The 24,356-nt window shown below is 51.7% G+C and overlaps 1 protein-coding gene and 1 pseudogene across 1 annotated transcript; both read left to right on the top strand.

Moving 5' to 3' along the window:
• Positions 1-10,994: 10,994 nt before the first annotated feature.
• Positions 10,995-15,798, top strand: LOC101935532 (mast cell protease 1A-like; annotated as a pseudogene).
• A 3,223-nt stretch (positions 15,799-19,021) lies between these two features.
• On the top strand, positions 19,022-23,848 carry LOC135975108 (cathepsin G-like). The gene is made up of 6 exons (XM_065565150.1): positions 19,022-19,071; positions 19,336-19,449; positions 20,993-21,148; positions 21,373-21,508; positions 21,782-22,042; positions 23,798-23,848. The coding sequence occupies exons 1-6, from the start codon at positions 19,022-19,024 to the stop codon at positions 23,846-23,848; spliced, it is 768 nt and encodes a 255-aa protein (XP_065421222.1).
• The last annotated feature ends 508 nt before the right edge of the window (positions 23,849-24,356 follow it).

Genomic DNA, 24,356 nt, shown 5'->3' with positions numbered 1-24,356 from the left:
AGAATGGAACATATATTGAGGAGATATATATATACACACATACAGAGAGCATGAAAAGGTGGGAGTTGTCTTACCAACTCTGAGAGGCCAATTAAGTAAGTGAAAAAACGTTTGAAGTGATAATCAAGCTAGCCCAGTACAGACAGTTTGATAAGAAGTGTGAGAATACTTACAAGGGGAGATAGATTCAATGTTTGTAATGGCTCAGCCATTCCCAATCTCTATTCAAGCCTAAGTTGATTGTATCTGGTTTGCATATCAATTCAAATTCATCAGTTTCTCATTGGAGTCTGTCTTTGAAGCTTTTCTGTTGCAAAATTGCCACCCGCAGGTCTGTTACTGAGTGACCAGACAGGTTAAAGTGTTCTCCTACTGGTTTTTGAATGTTATGATTCCTGATGTCAGATTTGTGTCCATTAATTGTTTGGCATAGAGACTGTCTGGTTTGGCCAATGTACAAGGCAGAGGGGCATTGCTGGCACATGATGGCATATATCACATTGGTAGATGTGCAGGTGAACGAACCCCTGATGGCATGACTGATGTGATTAGGTCCTATGATGATGTCACTTGAATAGATATGTGGACAGAGTTGGCATCGGGCTTTGTTGCAAGGATAGGTTCCTGGGTCAGTGTTTTTGTTCAGTGGTGTGTGGTTGCTGGTGAGTATTTGCTTCAGGTTGGGGGGTTGTCTGTAAGCGAGGGCAGGTCTGTCTCCCAAGATCTGTGAGAGTGAGGGATCATCTTTCAGGATAGGTTGTAGTTCTTTGATGATGCACTGGAGAGGTTTTAGTTGGGGGCTGAAGGTGACAGCAAGTGGTGTTCTGTTGTTTTCTTTGTTGGGCCTGTCTTGTAGGAGGTGACTTCTGGGTACTCGTCTGGCTCTGTCAATCTGTTTTTCACTTCAGCAGGTGGGTATTGTAGGTTTAAGAATGCTTGATAGAGATCTTGTAGGTGCTTGTCTCTGTCTGAGGGATTGGAGCAAATGCGGTTGTATCTTAGAGCTTGGCTGTAGACAATGGATCGTGTGGTGTGTCCTGGATGGAAGCTGGAGGCATGTAGGTAAATATAGCGGTCAGTAGGTTTCCGGTATAGGGTGGTAATTATGTGACCATTGCTTATCAGCACAGTAGTGTCCAGGAAATGGACCGCTTGTGTGGATTGATCTAGGCTGAGGTTGATGGTGGGATGGAAATTATTGAAATCATGGTGGAATTCCTCAAGGGCTTCTTTTCCATGGGTCCAGATGATGAAGATGTCATCAATGTAGCGCAAGTAGAGTAGGGGTGTTAGGGGACCAGAGCTAAGGAAGCGATGTTCTAAGTCAGCCATAAAAATGTTGGCATACTGTGGGGCCATGCGGGTACGCATAGCAGTGCCCCTGACTTGAAGGTATATGTTGTCCCCAAATGTGAAATAGTTGTGGGTGAGGACAAAGTCACAAAGTTCAGCCACCAGGTTAGTTGTGACATTATCGGGGATACTGTTCCTGATAGCTTGTAGTCCATATTTGTGTGGAATATTGGTGTAGAGGGCTTCTACGTCCATAGTGGCCAGGATGGTGTTTTCTGGAAGATCACTGATGGATTGTAGTTTCCTCAGGAAGTCAGTGGTGTCTCGAAGATAGCTGGGAGTGCTGGTAGCGTAGGGCCTGAGGAGAGAGTCCACATAGCTAGACAATCCTGATGTTAGGGTGCCAATACCTGAGATGATGGGACGTCCAGGATTTCCAGGTTTATGGATCTTTTGTAGCAAATAGAATACACCTGGTCGGGGTTCTAGGCATGTGTCTGTACAGATTTGTTCCTGTGCTTTGTCAGGGAGTTTTTTTAGCAGATGGTGTAGTTTCTTTAGGTAATCCTCAGTGGGATCAGAGGATAATGGGCTGTAGAATGTGGTGTTAGAGAGCTGTCTAGCAGCCTCTTGGTCATATTCCAATTTATTCATGATGACGACAGCACCTCTTTTGTCAACCTTTTTGATTATGATGTCAGAGTTGTTTCTGAGGCTGTAGATGGCATTGTGTTCTGCACGGCTGAGGTTATGGGACAACTGATGTTGCTTTTCCACAATTTCAGCCTTTGCATGTTGACAGAAGCAATCTATATAGAAGTCCAGTCTGTTGTTTCGACCGTCCGGAGGAGTCCACGCACAATCCTTTTTTTTTTTTTTGTAGTGTTGGTAGGGACGATTCTGTGGGTTAGTATGCTGTTCAGAGGTATGTTGGAAATATTCTTTGAGTCAGAGACGTCGAAAGTAGGATTCTAGGTCACCACAGAACTGTATCATGTTCGTGGGTCTGGAGGGACAAAAGGAGAGGCCCCAAGATAGGACAGACTCTTCTGCTGGGCTACGAGTATAGCTGGAAAGATTAACAATATTGCTGGGTGGGTTAAGGGAACTACTGTTGTGGCTGCTTATGGCATGTAGCAGTTTAGATAGTTTAGTGTCCTTTTTCCTTTGTAGAGAGGCAAAGTTTGTCTTGTAAATGGCTTGTCTAGTTTTCGTAAAGTCTATCCATGAGGAAGTTTATGTGGAAGGTTGTTTTTTTATGAGAGTATCCAGTTCTGAGAGCTCATTCTTAATCTTTCCCTGTTTGCTGTATAGGATGCTGATCAGATGGTTTCGCAGTTTCTTTGAGAGTGTGTGACACAGTCTCTCAGCATAGTCTGTGTGATATGTAGATTGTAATGGATTTTTTACCTTTAGTCCTTTTGCTATGATGTCCATCTGTTTGCATTTGGAAAGGAAGATGATGTCTGTCTGTATCTGTATGAGTTTTTTCATGAAGTTGATGGATTTCCACTCCATACGGCTAAATGCAGTGCCTTGCATAATGACAGGTTTCAGAGTAGCAGCTGTGTTAGTCTGTATCCGCAAAAAGAACAGGGGTACTTGTGGCACCTTAGAGACTAACAAATTTATTTGAGCATAAGCTTTCGTGGGCTACAGCCCACTTCATCAGATGCATGGCCCCACAGTATGCCAACATTTTTATGGCTGACTTAGAACAACGCTTCCTTAGCTCTCGTTCCCTAACGCCCCTACTCTACTTGTGCTACATTGATGACATCTTCATCATCTGGACCCATGGAAAAGAAGCCCTTGAGGAATTCTACTATGATTTCAATAATTTCCATCCCACCATCAACCTCAGCCTAGATCAATCCACACAAGCGGTTCATTTCCTGGACACTACTGTGCTAATAAGCGAAGGTCACATAAATACCACCCTATACCGGAAACCTACTAACCGCTATATTTACCTACATGCCTCCAGCTTCCATCCAGGACACACCACACGATCCATTGTCTACAGCCAAGCTCTAAGATACAACCGCATTTGCTCCAATCCCTCAGACAGAGACAAGCACCTACAAGATCTCTATCAAGCATTCTTAAACCTACAATACCCACCTGCTGAAGTGAAAAAACAGATTGACAGAGCCAGACGAGTACCCAGAAGTCACCTCTTACAAGACAGGCCCAACAAAGAAAACAACAGAACACCACTAGCCATCACCTTCAGCCCCCAACTAAAACCTCTCCAGCACATCATCAAAGATCTACAACCTATCCTGAAAGATGATCCTTCACTCTCACAGATCTTGGAAGACAGACCTGCCCTCGCTTACAGACAACCCCCCAACCTGAAGCAAATACTCACCAGCAACCACACACCACTGAACAAAAACACTTGACCCAGGAACCTATCCTTACAACAAAGCCCGATGCCAACTCTGTCCACATATCTATTCAAGTGACACCATCATAGGACCTAATCACATCAGCCATACCATCAGGGGCTCGTTCACCTGCACATCTACCAATGTGATATATGCCATCATGTGCCAGCAATGCCCCTCTGCCATGTACATTGGCCAAACCGGACAGTCTCTACGCAAAAGAATTAATGGACACAAATCTGACATCAGGAATCATAACATTCAAAAACCAGTAGGAGAACACTTTAACCTGTCTGGTCACTCAATAACAGACCTGAGGGTGGTAATTTTGCTACAGAAAGGCTTCAAAAACAGACTCCAATGAGAAACTGATGAATTTGAATTGATATGCAAACCAGATACAATCAACTTAGGCTTGAATAGAGACCAGGAATGGCTGAGCCATTACAAACATTGAATCTATCTCCCCTTGTAAGTATTCTCACACTTCTTATCAAACTGTCTGTACTGGGCTAGCTTGATTATCACTTCAAACGTTCTTTTTCCACTTACTTAATTGGCCTCTCAGAGTTGGTAAGACAACTCCCACCTGTCCATGCTCTCTGTATGTGTGTATATATATCTCCTCAATATATGTTCCATTCTATGAATCCGAAGAAATGGGCTGTAGCCCACGAAAGCTTATGCTCAAATAAATTTGTTAGTCTCTAAGGTACTCCTGCTCTTTTTTCAGTGGGTTGTATTTTCCCAGCCTCAGCACGGTAAGTGTGAGAGGCCCTTCTATCACCAACGCCTTGAAGTGCAGTATTTGGTCTCTTTGACTTCAGCCCCTCCCCCTGTCTCTCTCATGGTGCAAGGAGACGTGAGAAGGATCAAAGGGCTGGGTTCCCATATGCAGCTGATAAGAGTTCAGATTAACCACAGCTCCCACTACAATAGGCAGAGAGAGACTCTAGTGTCTCTAGTGTTAGCAACGAACTCACATCCCCCAGCTCAGCACCAGATGTGCATGGAGACAGAGGCTGCAGGGCCCCTGCTGGGCACAATGAGGCATGGGCCAGGCCCAGCTGTGCAGGGCTCAGGCACTGAGCATCCCCAGAAGATGCCCAGATGCACAGATTCAGCAGTGCCTGACCCGCCCCCCAGCCTACATGGGGAGGTGTCCAGAGAGCCACACAGCAGAGAGTTTGATGCTGAGGTTTCCTTCCCCCGCCCCCAGCTGTGTCTATAACGCCCCCCGCCCCCCGGGCTGCATGCGAAGCACCTTCTCCTTCCCTGCTCTGGTGCAGATGCTACTGCCGCTACTCCTGCTTCCCATGGCCGTTCTCCTGCCCCCCAGGGCTTGGGCTGGTGAGTATGGGGGGAGGGACCCCTTAGGGAGCAGAGCCTGCACATGGCTCAGTGGAAGGGCCTGAGGCTGCTTCCCCAATACAGCAATCCTGGGGGTATGGAAAGGAGGCAGCTTCTCCTCACCATCTCCCCTGCCCCCGTGTGGGGTGCCCCATGGCCGAGGCGTCTGCAGGCCAGTGGGATGGGGAGCAGAGGCGGGGAAGTTGTTTCCATAGATCTGAGGGGATCCAGTCTACACTAGGGAAGCTTCCCACCAAAGAACATCAGCCACCGATTATGGGTGTGACATGCCCTGGAGGCCACATGCAGGGTAACAACCTCCTAGTGCTGCCATCTAACAGCCTCACCCCTTTAGCTCAAGGACTGTGCTCCAGGGCTGGAGTCAACCACAGAGCCGGGAGGCCATTGCATCAGCACCTTTGGGAGCCCACCCAGATTTCCAGCTCTGGGTGGAGACTGGCTCTTCCTGCACCAGTAGCCAGCACAGCAGTGCTCCGAATGCAGCTGACTCCTCTGGCCATCTGTGCAGGACACAGCGACCTCGGGGCTGCCCTAACCTGTCTGTGCTCCAAGGGGCTATTCTGGTAGCTGGGCAGAGCTGGGCACCTCCATGGCCCTCAGGGAGGGCTTCTACCTGATTTATGAGGCAGGTGTTGCAAGGGCAGGCAGGGTCTGGAAAGACCAAAACCCCCATGACCAGTGGGCAGATCTGACCTGAGACATGTGGGGCAGGGTTTCAAGAGAGCCCCACAACCACAATGGGATTCTCTAGTGAACTCAATGTGGTGGGAGGAGATTGTCAGTGATCTCCATGTTACCTGGGTTGAGGGGACAATCCAGGAGGAGGGGGCAGGGAAACTTGGCTGGCTGGGTTGAGAGTCTGATCTGTGGCAGCAAAGGTTGAGGATGAGGGTAGGGATAGAATTGGGGTCCTTGGTCAAACTCTGGAGCCTCATGTTGTCCCAAAGCAGGTGAGTTTTACCCCCTCTCCCTCTCTCTGCCATTGGAGATCATCGGGGGAAGGAAAGCTGGATGTCACTCCAGACCCTACATGGCCTTCGTGAAGATAGAGACAGGAGGATGCTGCAGAAGGTTCCTGATCTGGAATGACATGGTGGTGACAGTGGCTCATTGTCACTGCAACCTTGGGCAAGAAATGTACCATCTGCCGTCCCTGAGCCAGCCAGTCCCTGTCCTGGGGCTTGCCTCTTGTCATTTTGAGCCACTAATGGCTTGGTGCACTGTTGTGCTGGGTGCAGAATGTGTCAACAACAGATACCCTGATCTGCTGCTCCAGGAATAGTATTGTTACCTTCCTTGGCCTGAGAAGTCAGTGAGGTCTTGCAGGAGGAGAAATTGCTGGTGGCATTAGGTCTATTCTTTCATGCAGTTCTGTTTATTTACAAAGTATGTTCAAAGTCCTGTTTCTCTGAATGCAGTCGGAATGAAACAACAAGTGACTGTTTCTTTACTCCGAGTCCCAAGCCTCTTTCAGCCAGCACTCTGCCCAAAAGCTCTCTCCTGCGGCTTAGTGCAGGGTAACAGTACCCATGCTTCTTTGGCTGTGGCTGGTGCCTTCTCTGGCTGCTTCACAGCTAAGTTTTAGTCCAGGCCTGTGTGATTGGTGACGATTCTAGTGATTCAGCTTTCTTGTTACCTAAACAAGCTTATAATGGCTTCTGTACATTGATCCTGAGAACAAGACCCACCCACTTTAAGGATGTTTATGGCCCATGACTGAATCCATTGTATTGGCCTGTCTGTGGCACCTGCATTCCCTTGTATTTCACAGCACCATCACTGTGTTGAAATAGATGAACTGGGGAGGCAGGAGATTGGGATACATCACCGAATCTCCCACCCAGAATACAATGATGAGACAGATGAAAATGACATCATGCTGCTGCAGGTACCACACCTTTGCATCTCCCAGTGATGTCAGACTGCTACAGGTACCATCACATCACCCCCGTGACCTCAGATTGCTGCAGGTACCTCCCCCATCCCATCATCATGCCCCCAAGACCTCACACTGCTGCCAATACTGCCCCATACCATCCCCCCCTCGCCCCAGAGAGCACATGGCATCACAGTATTGCACAGTTGTCATGGGGATGCCCCATCTGGCCCCATCCCCCCAGGACAGGATGCAGCCCCCACGAGGAGTTTGATTTCCCTTCTCTCCCCACCCTCACCCCCATCACAGCTGAGGGACAAAGCCAATCTGACCGAGACTGTGGGCACCATCCCCCTGCCCTAGTGAAGGTGAGGGAGGGGGCTGTGTGCAGCAGGCCGGCTGGGGCCAGACTGTATCATCTTCAGGGAGTGTGTTTAACTTGTATTGGGGGTGTTTACCTTGTATTAAGATGTTCTGGCACGATCCTTCTGAAATCTGTTTATGTTCATACACCCCTTCTATCCATCCCTCCCTCCCTCCCTCTCCATCCATATCCTTCTATCAATCTATCCTGCCATCTGTTCCTCACTCTCTCCCCATCCATCCCTCCCTCCCTCCCTCCCTCTCCATCCACATCCCTCTATCAATCTATCCTGCCATCTGTTCCTCACTCTCTCCCCATCCATCCCTCCCTTCCTCCCTCTCCATCCACATCCTTCTATCAATCTATCCTGCCATCTGTTCCTCACTCTCTCCCCATCCATCCCTCCCTCCCTCCCTCTCCATCCACATCCTTCTATCAATCTATCCTGCCATCTGTTCCTCACTCTCTCCCCATCCCTCCCTCCCTCCCTCCCTCTCCATCCACATCCTTCTATCAATCTATCCTGCCATCTGTTCCTCACTCTCTCCCCATCCCTCCCTCCCTCTCCATCCACATCCCTCTATCAATCTATCCTGCCATCTGTTCCTCACTCTCTCCCCATCCATCCCTCCCTCCCTCCCTCTCCATCCACATCCCTCTATCAATCTATCCTGCCATCTGTTCCTCACTCTCTCCCCATCCCTCCCTCCCTCCCTCTCCATCCACATCCTTCTATCAATCTATCCTGCCATCTGTTCCTCACTCTCTCCCCATCCATCCATCCCCTGACAGTGTTACCCATTGCTCTAGTATCTCAGCCCTGTTGGTGCCTTCAACTTCGTCGTGTTTGCTTGTTAATTTCACTCTGTCCTCTAGCTACCGGCATTGATGGAGTGTAGTGACATCCAGCCTTCATCAGTGTTTAATTCCTTCCGTGGCCTTTCGAGCTGGCCACCGCTATTGCACACAGCCAGGCTGGGATGTTCAATGCCACTTTCAGGAGTGAGGTGTCTAAATCCCATGGACTTTCAGTGGCTGTTGGGCCCCTAACACCCTGACCCCCCTTTACCATCTCCAGCTCATCCTGTCAAGTGCTGGAGCTCAATTCCACTCAGCACCCAGCATGGGGGACATGGGGAGATTTTCAGAAGCACTGAACAAGCAATGGGACATGGGGCCTTTCCCCTCTAAGGGGAGCTGGCTGCAACCAGACCCAGGGTGGGGAACTGGCTCAGGGAGGTGGGGAATGGGACATGGGGCCTTTCCCCTCTAGGGGGAGCTGGCTGCAACCAGACCCAGGGTGGGGGACTGGCTCAGGGAGGTGGGGAATGGGACATGGGGCCTTTCCCCTCTAGGGGGCACCAGCTCCCATCCAAGACTGGCTGGTTCAGGTGGGCTGAGAATCAGCTTCATTGTCTCTGTCCCCACCCCCAATGCGGGTGTCTGTGGGAAGCGGTGCTGTCACAGACTGGCCCGACCTGAGCTCCTTGACCCAGGTTCCTCTACCCCGGTCACACCCCCACGGCAGTTGAGAAGGATCAAGGGGCCGGGTTCCTCCCAGAAGCTGAGTTGAGTCTCAGTCAAACCACAGCTCCCACCGCAGTAGCACCCCACCTTGCCCAGCTCCACTCCAGATGTGCTCGGTACCCAGTGGTGCACAGCTGCCAGAGGCACAGGGGGGTCCCAACAAGGTGTGGCCCCAGCAGTACCTGGCCTCAGAGCGGGCAGCCCCCAGCTGGGCAAGGCTCTGGGGCCTCAACTCTGGGGTGGCTGTGATTCAGCTGGGCCTGATCCCCCCCCTCCCCAGCGGGACTGACCCTCTCCTGGATACTGCCCCGTGCAGCGCAGCAGAGCCTGAGAGAGAGCCTGACCGGGGAGGGGGCAGCAGCAGCTCGCTCCCTGCCCAGGCCCTGCTTCCAGGGACAGGCGCCCACTCTGAGCATGCCGGGGGCTGGGCTGGGGTGGGGGGCTCGGGCCTGCTTGGTCGCTGTCCCAGAAGCCAAGCCTGGGCTGGGGGCAGCCTACTGCTGCTGCAGCCAGGTGATCTCCCGGTCACGGTCATCCGCTGCGCTGCACCAGGCAGCTTGGCTGGAACAGGCATTGGCCCCGCCCCTTCTCCTCATGCTCTGGCCCCTCCCCTTCCGCTCCCCACCCCAGCTGGTTGTTGGGGGGAACTCAACTCTTCATGCCCCCCCACATGTCACCTACCTACTCAGTGGGGCTGCTGGGCACTGCCCAGGGTGAGCACAGCTCGGCATTCGGCAATGCCCATGGCCCCACCAAAATGGACTGATGGGCTGAGGGGCCCCGATGGCAACTCCCCTGCCCCCCAGCTGGTGTGGTGGGGGATCCAAGCGCTGAGATGGCAGGTCCCTCTCTGATGCCCCAGATGGGGTTGCCAACTTTCTACTTGCAGAAAATCGAACACCCGTGCCCTTCTCCGAGGCCCAACCACTGCTCACTTCTTCCCCCTCCCTTCCTCACTCACTCTCTCCCACCCACCCTCACTCACTCATTTTCACTGGTCTGGGGCAGGGGGATGAGCTGCAGGAAGGGGTGAAGTCTCCAGATGGGAGTGCTGGTTCTGGGGTGGGGCCAGAGATGAGGGGTTCAGGGTGCAGGAGGAGGTGCAGGGTGCAGGCTTTGGGCTGGGGCAGGGAGGTTGGGGTGCAGAAGGAGGTGCAGGGCGCAGGCTCTGTGAGGGAGTCTGGGTGTGGGAGGAGGTTCCAAACTGGGGAGGGGTTTGGGGTGTGGGAGGGGGTTTGGGTGCAGGTTCTGGGCGGTGCTGACCTCAGGCGGCTCATGGGAAGCGGCCAGAATGTCCCTCTGGCTTTTAGGTGGAGGGGCCAGGAGGCTCTGCACACTGGTGCCACCCCCCGCCCCGCCCCCCCCAGCTCCTATTGGGCTCACTTTCCAGCCAATAGGAGCTGCGGAGCTGGCACTCGGAGTGGTTCCTGTGGGCGGGGGCAGTACGTGGAGCCCCCCGGCTGCCCCTCCGCCTAGGAGCTGGAGGGACATTCCAGCTGCTTCCCGGGAGCCATTCAGAGCTGGGTACGGCGCCTGCCCACCCCGCTGGTGCTGCGTCCAACCAGATGTTTGGCAGCCTGGTCAGCTCTGCTGCCTGGAGCTGCCAGGGTTCCCTTTTCGACTGGGCATTCCAGTCGAACACTGGATGCCTGGTAAACCTAGCCCCAGAGCGCATGACCTTGAGGTTTCCTTGTATTCCCACTGCCCAGCCAGGCCTCTAGCACACCTCCCAGGCAGATGCGGCCCCCCCATGGGACCTGATGGTGCTGCTGCTGCTGCTCCCCAGAGCTCAAGATGCTGAGTAAGTGGGACATCAGGGCCCCAGATGTACCCAGCCCTAGCGAGGTACAGGGCCCCAAATGTGCACAGGCCCCAGGGACTGCAGGGCCCAAGATGTGCACATTGCCTGGACTCCAGGGCCCCAGATGTGCACACCCTTTGGGGTGGAGGGGCCCAGATGTGCACAGGCCCAGCAGATTGCTCTCTGCTAGCTCTGCAGGGCAGCTGGCTAGTGACTCACCCACGTGTGAACTCCTCCCCAGCAGGATAAAGGGACTGTGATTTGCCCCTTGTCACCTGGGGGAGGGGGAGGGGGCAACCCCTCCCAGCCAGGTCTATAAATAACCCCAGAGACAGCCACACCACCCCCTTCCGTGGACTGCCTCTGACAATGCAGCTTCTGCTTCTGCTCCTCATTGCCTTTCTCCTCCCCCCCCCCCCCCGTGGGGCTCAGGCTGGTGAGTACAGGAGTGGATAGACACCCCCCCAGCCCCATAGAGAGCAGAACATGGATCTATTAACATGGTCTGCAAACCCTGGCTACTCCCCAGAGTCAGATGCTTCCACCAGAACCATCAATGTGTCCCCAGCACCCGGCTGGAGTGCCGTGGGGCCCAGAGGGCTATCATGTTTGCCCAACTGGCGAGCCTCAGGGCAGTGGGGTCAGGGGATGGTTATCGGTGTGTGTGTGCCCAGAACAAAGCTGAGGTGCCCCAGAGCCATGGGGTCTGGGTGCATCGGTGTGTGCCCAAAACACAACTGGGGAGTTGTGGGGTCTGGAGGCAGGTGGGCAGGGAGCTAAAGGGGCAGGGGGAGCGGAGGGGATTGATGCTACCATAATAAGTGCCCTGAGAGGGAGATGACACAGAGAAGCTCAATAAGGGCTGATGAGAAGAGCGTGTATCAAGACAGGAAAGGCAGATCTGTGCAGCCTGTGTGGTTACAGCAGGGAGGCTGGGTTCATTTTGCAGTTCCACCACTCAATGTGCTGGAGGGAATCACTTTCTACCTTTGTGCTGGGATTTCCCAGGGTGTGAAATGGGAATGAGGAGCCATCCTTTAAACTCTCTGGAGCAGAGATTCTCACTCTGTTTCTGTGCAGCACTCAGAACAAAGGGGCCCTGAGGGTCTGTGCAGCACCCGACAGAATGGGGACTTGATCTTGGTTTGGGGTCTGTGCAGCACCTGGCACAACAGGGGCCCTGATCTCTGTCAGTGTCTATGCAGTGCCCGGCACAATGGGGCCCTGATCTCAGTCAGGGTGTGCACAGCCTGTGGCACAGGTGGGCCCTGATCTCAGTTGGGGTCTGTGCAGCACCCGGCACAGGTGGGCCCTGATCTTGGTCAGGGTCTGTGTAGCACCCGGCACAGCGGGGCCCCGGCTGGTGGACAGATACACGCGCTAGCTGTAGCGGGGGCCTGAACTAACTCCTTCTCTTGGGGACTTTGCCAGGGGAGATCATCGGGGGACAGGAAGCCGAGCCTCACTCCAGACCCTACATGGCTTTAGTGAAGATAGAGACAGAAAGAAAAGGAGGAAGAATGTGTGGAGGGTTCCTGATCCGGGATGATGTGGTGGTGACGGCAGCTCATTGTAACTGCAACTTTGGGTAAGAAATGCAAGATCCCCTGTCCCTGAGGCATCAATTCCCCTTCCCTGCTTCTAGGTCAAAGCCGGCACCCCCTGAAGGTGAAAAACGCTGGAGCGCTGGTTTCTGTACATTCATCCTGAGTGCCAGGCAGCGTCTACACACACCCACTTTAACGAGGTTAACGACCCATGACTGAATCCAGAGGGTTCACCTGTCCGCATCCCCTTGTATTTCCCAGCACCATCACTGTGCTCCTGGGGGCCCACAACATTTCTGTACATGAACCTGGGATCATGCAGGAGATCCGGGTACGTCATTGAATCTCCCACCCACAATACAACGGTGAAACAGATGAAAATGACATCATGCTGCTGCAGGGACCACCCTACTTACATCACCTGCCCCAATGAACCCACACTACTGCAGGTACCACCCCCATCTCATCACCCCGCCCCCAGTGACCTCACACTACTGCAGGTACCACCCCCATCTCATCACCCCGCCCCCAGTGACCTCACACTACTGCAGGTACCACCCCCATCTCATCACCCCGCCCCCAGTGACCTCACACTGCTGCAGGTACCACCCTCATCTCATCACCCCGCCCCCAGTGACCTCACACTACTGCAGGTACCACCCCCATCTCATCACCCCGCCCCCAGTGACCTCACACTGCTGCAGGTACCACCCCCATCTCATCACCCCGCCCCCAGTGACCTCACACTGCTGCAGGTACCACCCCCATCTCATCACCCCACCCCCAGTGACCTCACACTGCTGCAGGTACCACCCCCATCTCATCACCCCGCCCCCAGTGACCTCACACTGCTGCAGGTACCACCCTCATCTCATCACCCCGCCCCCAGTGACCTCACACTGCTGCAGGTACCATCCCCATCTCATCACCCCGCCCCCAGTGACCTCACACTACTGCAGGTACCGCCCCCATCCCATCACCCCGCCCCCAGTGACCTCACACTACTGCAGGTACCACCCCCATCTCATCACCCCGCCCCCAGTGACCTCACACTGCTGCAGGTACCACCCTCATCTCATCACCCCGCCCCCAGTGACCTCACACTACTGCAGGTACCGCCCCATCCCATCACCCCACCCCCAGTGACCTCACACTACTGAAGGTACTGCCTCCATCCCATCACCCCGCCCCCAGTGACCTCACACTACTGAAGGTACCGCCTCCATCTCATCACCCCGCCCCCAGTGACCTCACACTACTGAAGGTACCGCCTCCATCTCATCACCCCGCCCCCAGTGACCTCACAGTGCTGCAGGTACCGCCCTCATCCCACCCCCCTGCCCCCAGTGAGCACATGGCATCACAGTTTTGTGCAGTTTTCACAGGGATGCCCCATTTGGTCCCATCTGGCCCCATCCCCTGGGGGCAGATCCGTCCCCCAAGAGAAGTTTGATTTCCCTTTTCTCACCCCGATCACAGCTGAGGCGCAAAGCCAATCTGACCGAGACTGTGGACACCATCCTCTTACCCAGGAATAAGGTGAAACCGGGGACTGTGTGCAGTGTGGCCGGCTGGGGCCAGACTAGTAGCAAGGTAAATGCCCAGTCCTCCCAGACCCTGCAGGAGGTGGAACTGACAGTCATGAGCAAGGACATCTGTCTGTCCCGACCCTATCTGCGCTATGACCCGTCCGTGATGCTGTGCGTGGGGGATCCCAAGGAGAGGAAGGCATCCTTCTGGGTGAGTGTGGGATGGGGCACCTGGGGCCCGGGGCAAGGTGCTGCTATAACAGGAGACTGACAGAGCTGGGCAGAATGGGGAGAGCCAGGATCCATGGTGAACAGGCAGATCCTGGGAATGAGCGACTGGAATGGGCCAGATCCTGGGAATCATGGATGGAAGCTCGAAATCAGGGGCAAGAAACAGGCAGATCTTTTAAATGGGGAATAAATCCTAATAATTTGATACAGAAACTGGCAAGATCATAGAAATCAGGGACAGAAATCTGCTGCATGTTCAACAGGTTCTAGAATCAGGGACAAGAATCAGCCACATGGATCTTACTAGTGAGGGACAGATTCTGGAAATCAGGGCTGGGAATCAGCTGGATCCTAGGAGTCAGAGAGGGGAATTGCTGAATCAAGAACCTCAGGGGTGTATCTGAGAAATCAGCAGGAGGTCCTAGAAATCAAGGGCAGGTGTCAGCCAGATGCTGGAAATCAGGATTTGGAATCAGGGATGAGAGCTGAGCAGATTAAAGACATGAGGGATGGATGCTAGAAATCAGACGTATGAACTGGCCAGATCCTAGAAATCAGGGACAGGGGTAGATTGGATCCCTGGACCGGGGGGTGGGAGGCCTGGGTGTGTCCCAGGAGTGACTTAACCGTGAGTCCCCAGGCCGGTGGATACAGAGCTGGATTTCAGGACGATGAATACAGAATTCAGCCTGCCCTTCTCTTGGACTTCTGTAACCCCATGTCTGGTGTTTGCTTCTCAGGGTGACTCCGGGGGCCCCCTGGTCTGTAAAGGGAAGACCCAGGGCATAGTCTCCCATGGCAGCGCTGATGGGTCACCACCCAGGCTGTTCACCAAGGTCTTCAAATATGTCTCCTGGATCAAGAAAACTTTGCACAAGCTGAAGCCTTAGAGGGGATCATCCATCTCCTCTAGCATGATTGGAGAGATAGCTGGTATTGCAGAGCCATGGCTGGCTGGGTATTGCAGCTGGATGGATGGATGTGTAGCCAATGATTTTGATTTCTTGTCCATTTATTTTTGTTATGATTAACTAACATGTAATATCGTATACAGTCATTGTATGCTAAATAGAGTTAAATTGTTGGATTATAGAAGTATAAAACTGATCGGTAATAGAAGTGATAATTTGCTATTAGGTATCTAAATAAGGAAGTCTGAAACGCAAGGCCTGCAGGCTGAGGTCTGTACAATTTTAGCTTAGCCATACTACGCCATAGGCTTAAGAAATTCTTGACATAAGTAAGTGACCAAAGAATGACCCTGTCAAGGCTGATTCCCCACTCTGTCACTCCGAGTGCAGAAGGTGGGGCCTGCAAGGATTCTAAAAATTAATACTGGCCACTCCAGGCTTGTATTAAACTCCCAAGATTACAGCTTCTCTCTGACCTTGGCTTGGTAAACGCTGCCACCACCCAAATGCAAAAAAACCCTTTGACCCAGGAAGGAACACTTGGGAATTCCTCTCTGTGGGGTACCCTCAAGCCCTTTCACCCCCACCCCCAATCCCCAGGGGAAGCGCTGAGAAAGAAAACAAAGGAAATTAGCTGTTACCACCAGCTAATCAAACAGCATATGCACAAACCTCTTAGGACACCAAAAATCCAGTCCTGCTCTTTAAAAAGGTACATTTTATTAAAAACAAAAAGGAAGAAAATACATCTGGAACTTAGGCTTTTGCTAGATTTTAAAAAAGAGCAATTCAAAAAAAATTAAGCACCCAAAATAGCTTTCTTGGGGGTTCGTCTTAAAGGTTACAAGCAAACAAAAGCATCTGGGGTTAGCACAGAGGAGATCCACAAGCCAAAATAAAGAAATAAACCTGACTGTGTTTACCTAAACATTCCTTATCCAAACGGTTCCTTCTAGGTATGTGTCATAACTATAAAGGGAAGGGTAATAGCTGTCCTGTGTACAGTACTATAAAACCCCTCCTGGCCAGAGACTCCAAAATCTACAGTTTGTACCCTAAAGTTCAAAGTGGGGATCCAGCCTTGACAGTATGGAAGATATTTTTTCATACGTGGTTCAACCTTACACAGCATTGCTGCTTATAGCATTGCTGCTCCGTCTCTGCAGCCCAGAGAGAACAACAGACAAAGGGAAAGTTTCTTTCCCAATTTTAAAAAGTTCTAGCCTTCCCACTGGCTCTTTTGGTCAGGTGTCCACTTTTTTTTCCTTTACCTGGGGGACTTTTTAACCCTTTACAAGTAAAGCAGCAAGTAGAGAACAGCTACCAAGAGGGATTTTACTGCTAACTGGCTGGTTGGGTGTCCATCAAAGGGAGCTCCCCCCACACACTTTATTAATCACAGACCCTATGCCACAAGCTATTGGGAAAAGATGTACCCATGGGTGATATTGCAAAAAATTAACAGTAAGAGTAATTTTTTGCTTACAAGATTCCCAGTAGTGCTATTTTTCTAACACATACCCTAACCGCAGGCTGCAGTATATTCCTAAATGCTAATGAGGAAGTCGGAATCACATTATAAAAATAGGGTGCCCAGATTAGGAAAATTGAGTTCCCTATGGGAAACCCCAGCAGGAACCATCCCTCTACTGATGACCATTTGGCCAGCCAGCCATCAGACTTTAAGAATATCATTAAGAATCTGAGTGTAACTATATATGTAACATGTGCCTAGGTCTGTATAGAATTTCTACATGCTTGGGTAATCATAACTTTAACTGTAACTTTATAAAACTTCTAAAAGAGACTAGACCTTGTCCTTGTGAAATGTGTGTGTGGTCATGACCCTGGGTCTTTATGTGTTCCTAGAGACTCTAAATCTGAAGTAAGTATCAGAGGTGACTTTCACTCTGTGAGCTTGAAACTGTAGCCACTAGTGCCAAACCCACGGTGATGTAATACTACAGTACAAAATTCACTTTAAATAAAATAAAAAGGCTACAGATGGATGGCTATTGCAGAAGGGTGGATGGAGAGCTAGATGGATAGATATTGGGGATGGATGGATAGAAATGGTAGATGAGAAGACATAGGTATTGCAGAAGGATGGGTAGACAGATGATGGATAGATACTGCGGAACGATGGTGGATGGCAGACGAGAAGGAGGACAGATGGATATTGCAGAAGGATGGATGATGGATAGATATTGTAAAAGGAGGGATGGATCAATGATGGATAGATGTTGAAGCAGAATGGAAGGAGGGAGGGAGGGAGGGATGTGAGAGATGAAAAGACCAACAGCTGGATATTGCAAAGGAAAGATGGACAGAGAAATGAACAACCAGTCGAGCCTGCTTTGAGATCTCCCTCCAGGCAGAACTTACTCTTATTATTTTCCAGTGCTACAGTCTCTGTGAAGAAGCCCCAGACCCAGCTGTATTGCATGAATGCTCCCGGAGCCACTCATGAATCACACAGAGAAAGGCCACAGCCAGATCCCCCCAGAGCCTAGCACTGCACCTCAGGAACATACCGTCTTGCACTGCTCAAGATGAGCAATGCAGATTTATTAATTGGTTCAACACTTCATCAATGGAAAGTGGATATACACCAGCCTTTGCAAAATTGAGCAGATTTGCCCCACACTTCAGGCAAACTCACTGGTAAAGATAAACAGTTACATTTATTGACTACAAAAGATAGATTTTAACTGATATTAAGTAACAGGCAAAAAGTCAGAGTTAGTTACCAAAATAAAATAAAAAATAAGCACACAGTCTAAACCTTCATCCCTACTAGACTGGGCAACATCTAAATTAAGCCGTTTTTCTCACCCCACTAGATATTGCAGTTCATAGAGCACAGATTTCACCCATGAAATCTGGGCCAGCCTCCTCTGTTGGAGTCTGAAGTCTTCTTCTGAGTGTCTTTGTTGCTTGCAGCGTAGGTGGGTGAAGGAGAGAGGCCCAGCATGTGGCCACTGTGTCTGTTTTATACCCTCAGTCCATGTGCTTGGAAAACACAAGTCCAGGCGTGTCCGGGGGCATTGCGAGTCTCCAGGCTGGGCTGAGCAATTCCCCTGGTGTGGCCTCATGCAGGCGAGTCTTTGCATTGTAGCTCCGTTGCTGGACAATGGCTGTTGATGGGTTGTTTGACACCCCGCCCAGGCGTTGGTTACTTTCCTTGCTGTTGCCTCTGGGGAGCTAATATTGGACTGATCCCCCAACTTACAGCATGTTTTAGTGACAGCCATACAATGCAATTCTCATAACTGCTCATGCATAAATGATATACATATATGGATAGAGAAATGACTTTTGGCAGATCATAACCTTTCCCCTGATACCTTACAAGGCATGATTTATATATAAGATCACAATTATATAAAAATGAGGAGTGTGGGGGTTACAGGACGCTCCCCCAAGGTATAAAGTGTCACAATGGGGTTTCCAGGAATAGAGATGGCTGGGACCTCACCTGGCAGGTTGAAACATCACACTGGAAGTGTCCCTCCCACCCCCATCTCTGCTCCTACCTGGGCACCTGGAGGAAGAGGCCAGCAAAGCTGGTTCAGTGGATGTCTCAGCCCCACCACACACCTCATCTGCTGCCTGCACGGAGCAGGGCCGGGGAGCATCCAAACTGCATCAGGACTCAGCTCTGCCCCAGATGTGCACAGCTCCAGGCTGTACCAGTGCCCAGATGTGCCCCAGCCATGGTGGGCACCTAGACAAAGAGGAACATTCCTCCAGCTCCTTCACCTGGACGGGAAGCGAGAGGGGGTGGTGGTGGCGTTGCTTTGACGGACAGCAGGCAAGAGAGTCTGTGAGCCTGGGGCTTGTGAAGGTCCCAACCAGACACAGGAGCACTCCTGGTACAGAGAGACACTGAGATGAGGCCGGGTTTTCCACAACACAAGTCCCAACCTGGGCCCTTCCTCTTAGCGGCTGAGCCATTTCCCTCCATTCAGCAGGAATGGACTCAGGGGCTGATGGGCCCCAGATGGCAACTCCCCTTTTCCACACTCACCCCCCAGCTGGTATGATGTGGGGTCCAAGTACTTAGACGGCAGGTCCCCCACCCACGCCCTAGAGCCCATGGCCCTGAGGTTTCCTGCCTTGCATCCCCAGTGCCCAGCCATGCCTGTAACCCACCTCCCAGGCAGATGTTGTCCCCCATGGCCCCTGATAGTGCTGCTGCTCCTGCTGCTCCCCGGGGCTCAGGCTGGTGAGTAGGGGAGGCATCAGGGTCCCAGATGTGCACAGGCCCCAGGGCCCCAGATGTGCACAGCCCCTGGACTCCAGGGCCCCAGATGTGCACAGCCCTTCGTGTGCACGTCCCCAGATGTGCACAAGCCCAGCAGATTGCTCTCTGCTAGCTCTGCAGTGTGGCTGTTCAGTGACACCCCACGTGTGAACTCCTCCCCAGCAGGACTCGGGGGCTGTGGTTTACCTTGAGCCGAGTGTAACCTTGCGGCCCCTTCTTAGTCAGGTCTATACATGACCCCAGAGGCAGATGCATCACCCACATCCCTGGACTCCCTCTGACGATGCTGCTGCTGCTCCACATTGCCTTTCCCCTGCCCCCTGGGGCTCACGCTGGTGAGTACACAGGGAATACCCCCCCCCCCCAGCGCCTCATAGACAGCAGAGCCCGGATCTATTGGAGCTGTCTGCAAATCCTGGCTCCTCCCCAGTGTCAGATGCTTCTACCAGGGCCATTGGTGTGTCCCCAGCACCCAGCTGAGCTACCATGGGATTTGTGGGGGCTTTGGTGCCTGCTCAGGACCCACCTGGGGAGCCTGAGGGCCATGGAGTCTGGGGGCGGTTATCGGCGTGTGCCCAGGATTCAGCTGTAGAGCTGTGGGCAGGGAGCTAAGGGCACAGGGCGGAGGAGGGGGTTGATGCTATTGTAAAAAATCCCAAGTGGAAGGCGACCCAGAGAAACTTAATAGAGGCTGATATGAACAGACAGCTCCTAGACAGGAAAGGCAGAGCTGTGCAGGCTGTGTGGTTAGAGCGGGGGGAAGGGCTTGGAGCCAGGACTCCTGGGGTCAGTTTCCGGCGCTGGGAGGGGAGTGGGTTCTAGTGGTTGCAGAGGGGGAGGGGGCAGTGCTGGGCATTCTGGGTTCATTTTCCAGTTCTGCCACACTCTATGCCAGGGATCTGGAGTGAGTCACTTCCTCTTTGTGCCTGGATTTCCCAGTGTGTGAAATGAGATTGAGGATCTAAACTTTGTGTATGTAAACCCTCTGGAGCATGGATTCCCATGCTGTTTCTCTGCAGTGCCAAACACAATGGGGTCCTGATCTCGGTTGGAGTCTGTGCAGTGCTCAGGAGAATGGGAGTCTGTAGCAAAGCGAGGTCAAGACTTACCGGCACAGCACCTCCTGCTGGTCGTCCTGAGAATTAGTGCTTTCCAGCACACTGAGCGCCCTCTGCAGGCCGGCATCTCACCCGCCGCTGGCCCCGTGTCCCTCCCGGACCCTGGAGCCCTTTTCCTCAGGGTTCTGCCCCAGCAGTACCCCCTCACTCTGGGTCTCCCCTCCCAGGGGAACCCCCAGCCCTCTAAACCCACCTTGCCTCAGTGGCTACTGCCAGTCATCATCTAGCCCCGGCTCATTGGGGCAGACTGCAGTCTGTAAAAGCCACTCATCGCTGGCAAGGGGTTAGGACCAGCTGTCTCTGCCTATCCCTGGGCTGCCCCTCTGCAGCCCCAGTACCTTTCATAGGCCTTCAACAAGGCCTGCAGCCTGGGGGTTTACCTGGCTGGAGCTCCCCAGCTCCCTTTTACCCTTCCCCAGCACTGCTCTGCTCTGCTGTGCTTCAGGTACCTTGCCCCCAGGCAGCCAGCCCTTCCCACTCCAGGGCTAGAGTGAAACTCCTTCTTCAGGTCCTGGCCCACAGCCCTCTTATCAGGGCCAGCTGGGCCCTAATTGAGCTGGCCACCGCCATGGCTGTTTCCCCAACCAGCCTAGGTTTGCTGCTTTCACTCCTATTCCCCAGCCACAGCCCTCTCCAGGGCTGCTTTTAACCCCTGCTTCCTGGAGTGGGGCAGCCGCCCCACTATGGGGCCCTGATCTTGGTCAGAGGAGGGGTTCACCAGCTGGCTGAAGCGGGGGCCTGAACTAACTCCTTCACTTGCCAAGGGAGATCATCGGGGGACAGGAAGCCCGGCCTCACTCCAGATCCTACATGGCTTTCGTGAAGATAGAGAAAGGAGGAAATCAAAGAAGCAAGTGTGGAGGGTTCCTGATTCGGGAGGATGTGGTGGTAACGGCGGCTCATTGTAACTGCAACCTGGGGTAAGAAATGCAACATGCCTTGCCGCTGAGCCAGCCAGTTCCCCACCCTGAGGCCAAGTCAAAGCTGGCCCCTCCTACAGGGGAAAGTGCTGGCTTCTGTACATTCATCCTGAGTGCAAGGCAGTGTCTACACACACACACACATTTTAACATGGTTAACGACCCATGACTGAGTCCACTGTATTGGCCTGTCTGCAGCACTTGGATCCCCTTGGGTTTTACAGCGACATCATTGTGCTGTTGTGGGCCCACAATGTTGCCATACATGAACTGGGAAGGCAGGAGATCCTTGTACATCGTCAAATCCCCCACCCAGAATTCAATGACGCCACGTTTGAAAATGACCTCACACTGCTGCAGGTACCACCCCCATCCCATCCCCCCACCCCCAGTGACCTCACACTGCTGCAGGCACCGCCCCATCCCATCACCCTGCTCCCATTGACCTCATATTGCTGCTAGTACTGCCCCTGTTTCATCACCCCACCCCAGTGGGCACATGGAATCACAGTGTTGCACAGTATTCATGGGGATCCCCCACCTAGTCCCACCTAACCCCATCCCCCCAGGACAGGATCAATCCCCCAAGAGGCATTTGATTTCCCTTCTCTCTCTCCCCCCCCCCCATCACAGTTGAGGAAGAAGGCCAAGCTGACACAGACTGTGGGCACCATCCCCTTGGCCCAGAAGGGGGTGAGAGAGGGGGCTGTGTGCTCCGTGACCGGCTGGGGCCTGACTAGTACTGAGGCAAATACCCAGGCCTCCCCGACCCTGCAGGAGGTGGAACTGACGGTCATGGGCAAGGGCGTGTGTCTGTCTCAGCCGTATCTGCGCTATGCCCTGTCCAGGATGCTGTGCGTGGGGGATCCCCAGGAGAGGAAGGCATTGTTCTGGGTGAGTGTGGGACGGGGCACGGGGCAAGTGCCTGGGGCAAGGGCTGGGAATATTGGGGAGAGTCAAGATCCCTAGTGAGCCAGGCAGATCCTGGGAACCAGGAACCAGAACTGGACAGATCCTAGGATTCAAGGATGGAATCTAGAAATCAGGGACAAGAACTAGGTAGCTCTTTCCAATGAGAAATATATCCTAATAATTTGGGACAGGAACTAGCAAGGTTATAGAAAGCAGGGACAGACCTCAGCTGGATGTTCAACAGATTCTAGAAATCAGAGATGAGAATCAGCAACTTTCTGGAAATCAGGAAATCTTAATAGTGAGGGACAGATCCTAGAAATTAGGGTTGGGAATCAGCTGGATCCTAGAAGAGAGATGATGGGAATTCCTGAATCAAGAACTCAGGGATGGATTTGAGAAATCAGCATGAGATCCTAAAAAGAATAGGAGTACTTGTGGCACCTTAGAGACTAACAAATTTATTAGAGCATAAGCTTTTGTGGACTACAGCCCACTTCTTCGGATGCATATAGAGTGAAACATATATTGAGGAGATATATATACACATATACAGAGAGCATGAACAGGTGGGAGTTGTCTTACCAACTCTGAGAGGCCAATTAAGTAAGAGAAAAAAACTTTTGAAGTGATAATCAAGATAGCCCAGTACAGACAGTGTGATAAGAAGTGTGAGAATACTTACAAGGGGAGATAGATTCAATGTTTGTAATGGCTCAGCCATTCCCAGTCCTTATTCAATCCTGAGTTGATTGTATCTAGTTTGCATATCAATTCCAGCTCAGCAGTCTCTCCTTGGAGTCTGTTTTTGAAGTTTTTCTGTTGTAAAATAGCCACCCGCAGGTCTGTCACTGAATGACCAGACAGGTTAAAGTGTTCTCCCACTGGTTTTTGAGTATTATGATTCCTGATGTCAGATTTGTGTCCATTAATTCTTTTGCGGAGAGACTGTCCGGTTTGGCCAATGTACATGGCAGAGGGGCAATGCTGGCACATGATGGCATATGTCACATTGGTAGATGTGCAGGTGAATGAGCCCCTCATGGTATGGCTGATGTGATTAGGTCCTATGATGATGTCACTTGAATAGATATGTGGACAGAGTTGGCATCGGGCTTTGTTACAAGGATAGGTTCCTGGGTCAGTGTTTTTGTTCAGTGATGTGTGGTTGCTGGTGAGTATTTGCTTTAGGTTGGGGGGTTGTCTGTAAGCGAGGACAGGTCTGTCTCCCAAGATCTGTGAGAGTAAAGGATCATCTTTGAGGATAGGTTGTAGATCTCTGATGATGCGCTGGAGAGGTTTTAGTTGGGGGCTGAAGGTGACAGCTAGTGGTGTTCTGTTATTTTCTTTGTTGGGCCTGTCTTGTAGGAGGTGACTTCTAGGTACTCGTCTGGCTCTGTCAATCTGTTTTTTCACATCAGCAGGTGGGTATTATAGTTTTAAGAATGCTTGATAGAGATCTTGTAGATGCTTGTCTCTATCTGAGGGATTAGAGCAAATGCGGTTATATCTTAGATATATCCTATCAAATACTTTCTCTGCATCTAAAGATAAGTCTACGGAGGGTACATCTGACATCTGAGTTTGTTGGATCAAGTGAGCGATTTTTCTCATATTATCAGCAGCCTATCTTCCTTTAATGAAACCAAATTCATATGTGTGTATAATTCATGGGATACTGGTGTTGAGTTGTGTCGCTAACATTTTTGCAATTATTTTGCGATATGTGTTCCATAGAAATATGGAGTGGAAGTCACCATAGTTGAAACCATCTTTGTTCCTCTTTAATATTCAAGTAATGAATTAAAGCAGTTCTCATGTCATGAAACATTATTCCTTTTTGGAATGTTTCAGTGAGGACCTTTCTACTGGTAAGTGGCAAACTGGCAGACACAAAAATAGAGGAGACATGCGCTGGGGTGAGGGGCCAGGAGGAAACCTGCAATTCAGGGCATGGCCCAGCAATAAGGTAAGGGGGACCTGCTGCAACACAGAACCAGGGTCTGGGCCAGGCCCCCAAAACTACAGACTTAACTGAAACATCTCAGCAGGCTACCTGTTTCCAGCACCCAGACACACAGTTCCCAATGGGATCCAAACCTCAAATAAATCAGTTTTACTCTGTATAAAGCTTCACCCTCTATGTCACTGATAGAGAGACATGCACAGCTGTTTGCTCTCTCAGGTATTAATCACTTACTCTGGGTTTATTAATAAACTAAAGTGATTTTATTAAGTATGAAAAGTAGGATTTAAGTTTCAAGAAATAACAGGTTTAGGTTTCAAGTAATAACAG

Source organism: Chrysemys picta, chromosome 13, assembly GCF_011386835.1.
Source record: "Chrysemys picta bellii isolate R12L10 chromosome 13, ASM1138683v2, whole genome shotgun sequence".
Taxonomy (NCBI): domain Eukaryota; kingdom Metazoa; phylum Chordata; order Testudines; family Emydidae; genus Chrysemys; species Chrysemys picta.
This window is presented reverse-complemented; position numbering and strand designations above follow the sequence as displayed.

Coding starts and splice junctions, on each gene's coding strand:
- LOC135975108 (XM_065565150.1), top strand. CDS start 19,022: ATGGCCCCTGATAGTGCTGCTGCTCCTGCTGCTCCCCGGGGCTCAGGC. Junction 19,072..19,335: donor GCTCCCCGGGGCTCAGGCTG/GTGAGTAGGGGA, acceptor CTTCTTAGTCAG/GTCTATACATGACCCCAGAG. Junction 21,509..21,781: donor ATGACCTCACACTGCTGCAG/GTACCACCCCCA, acceptor CCCCCATCACAG/TTGAGGAAGAAGGCCAAGCT.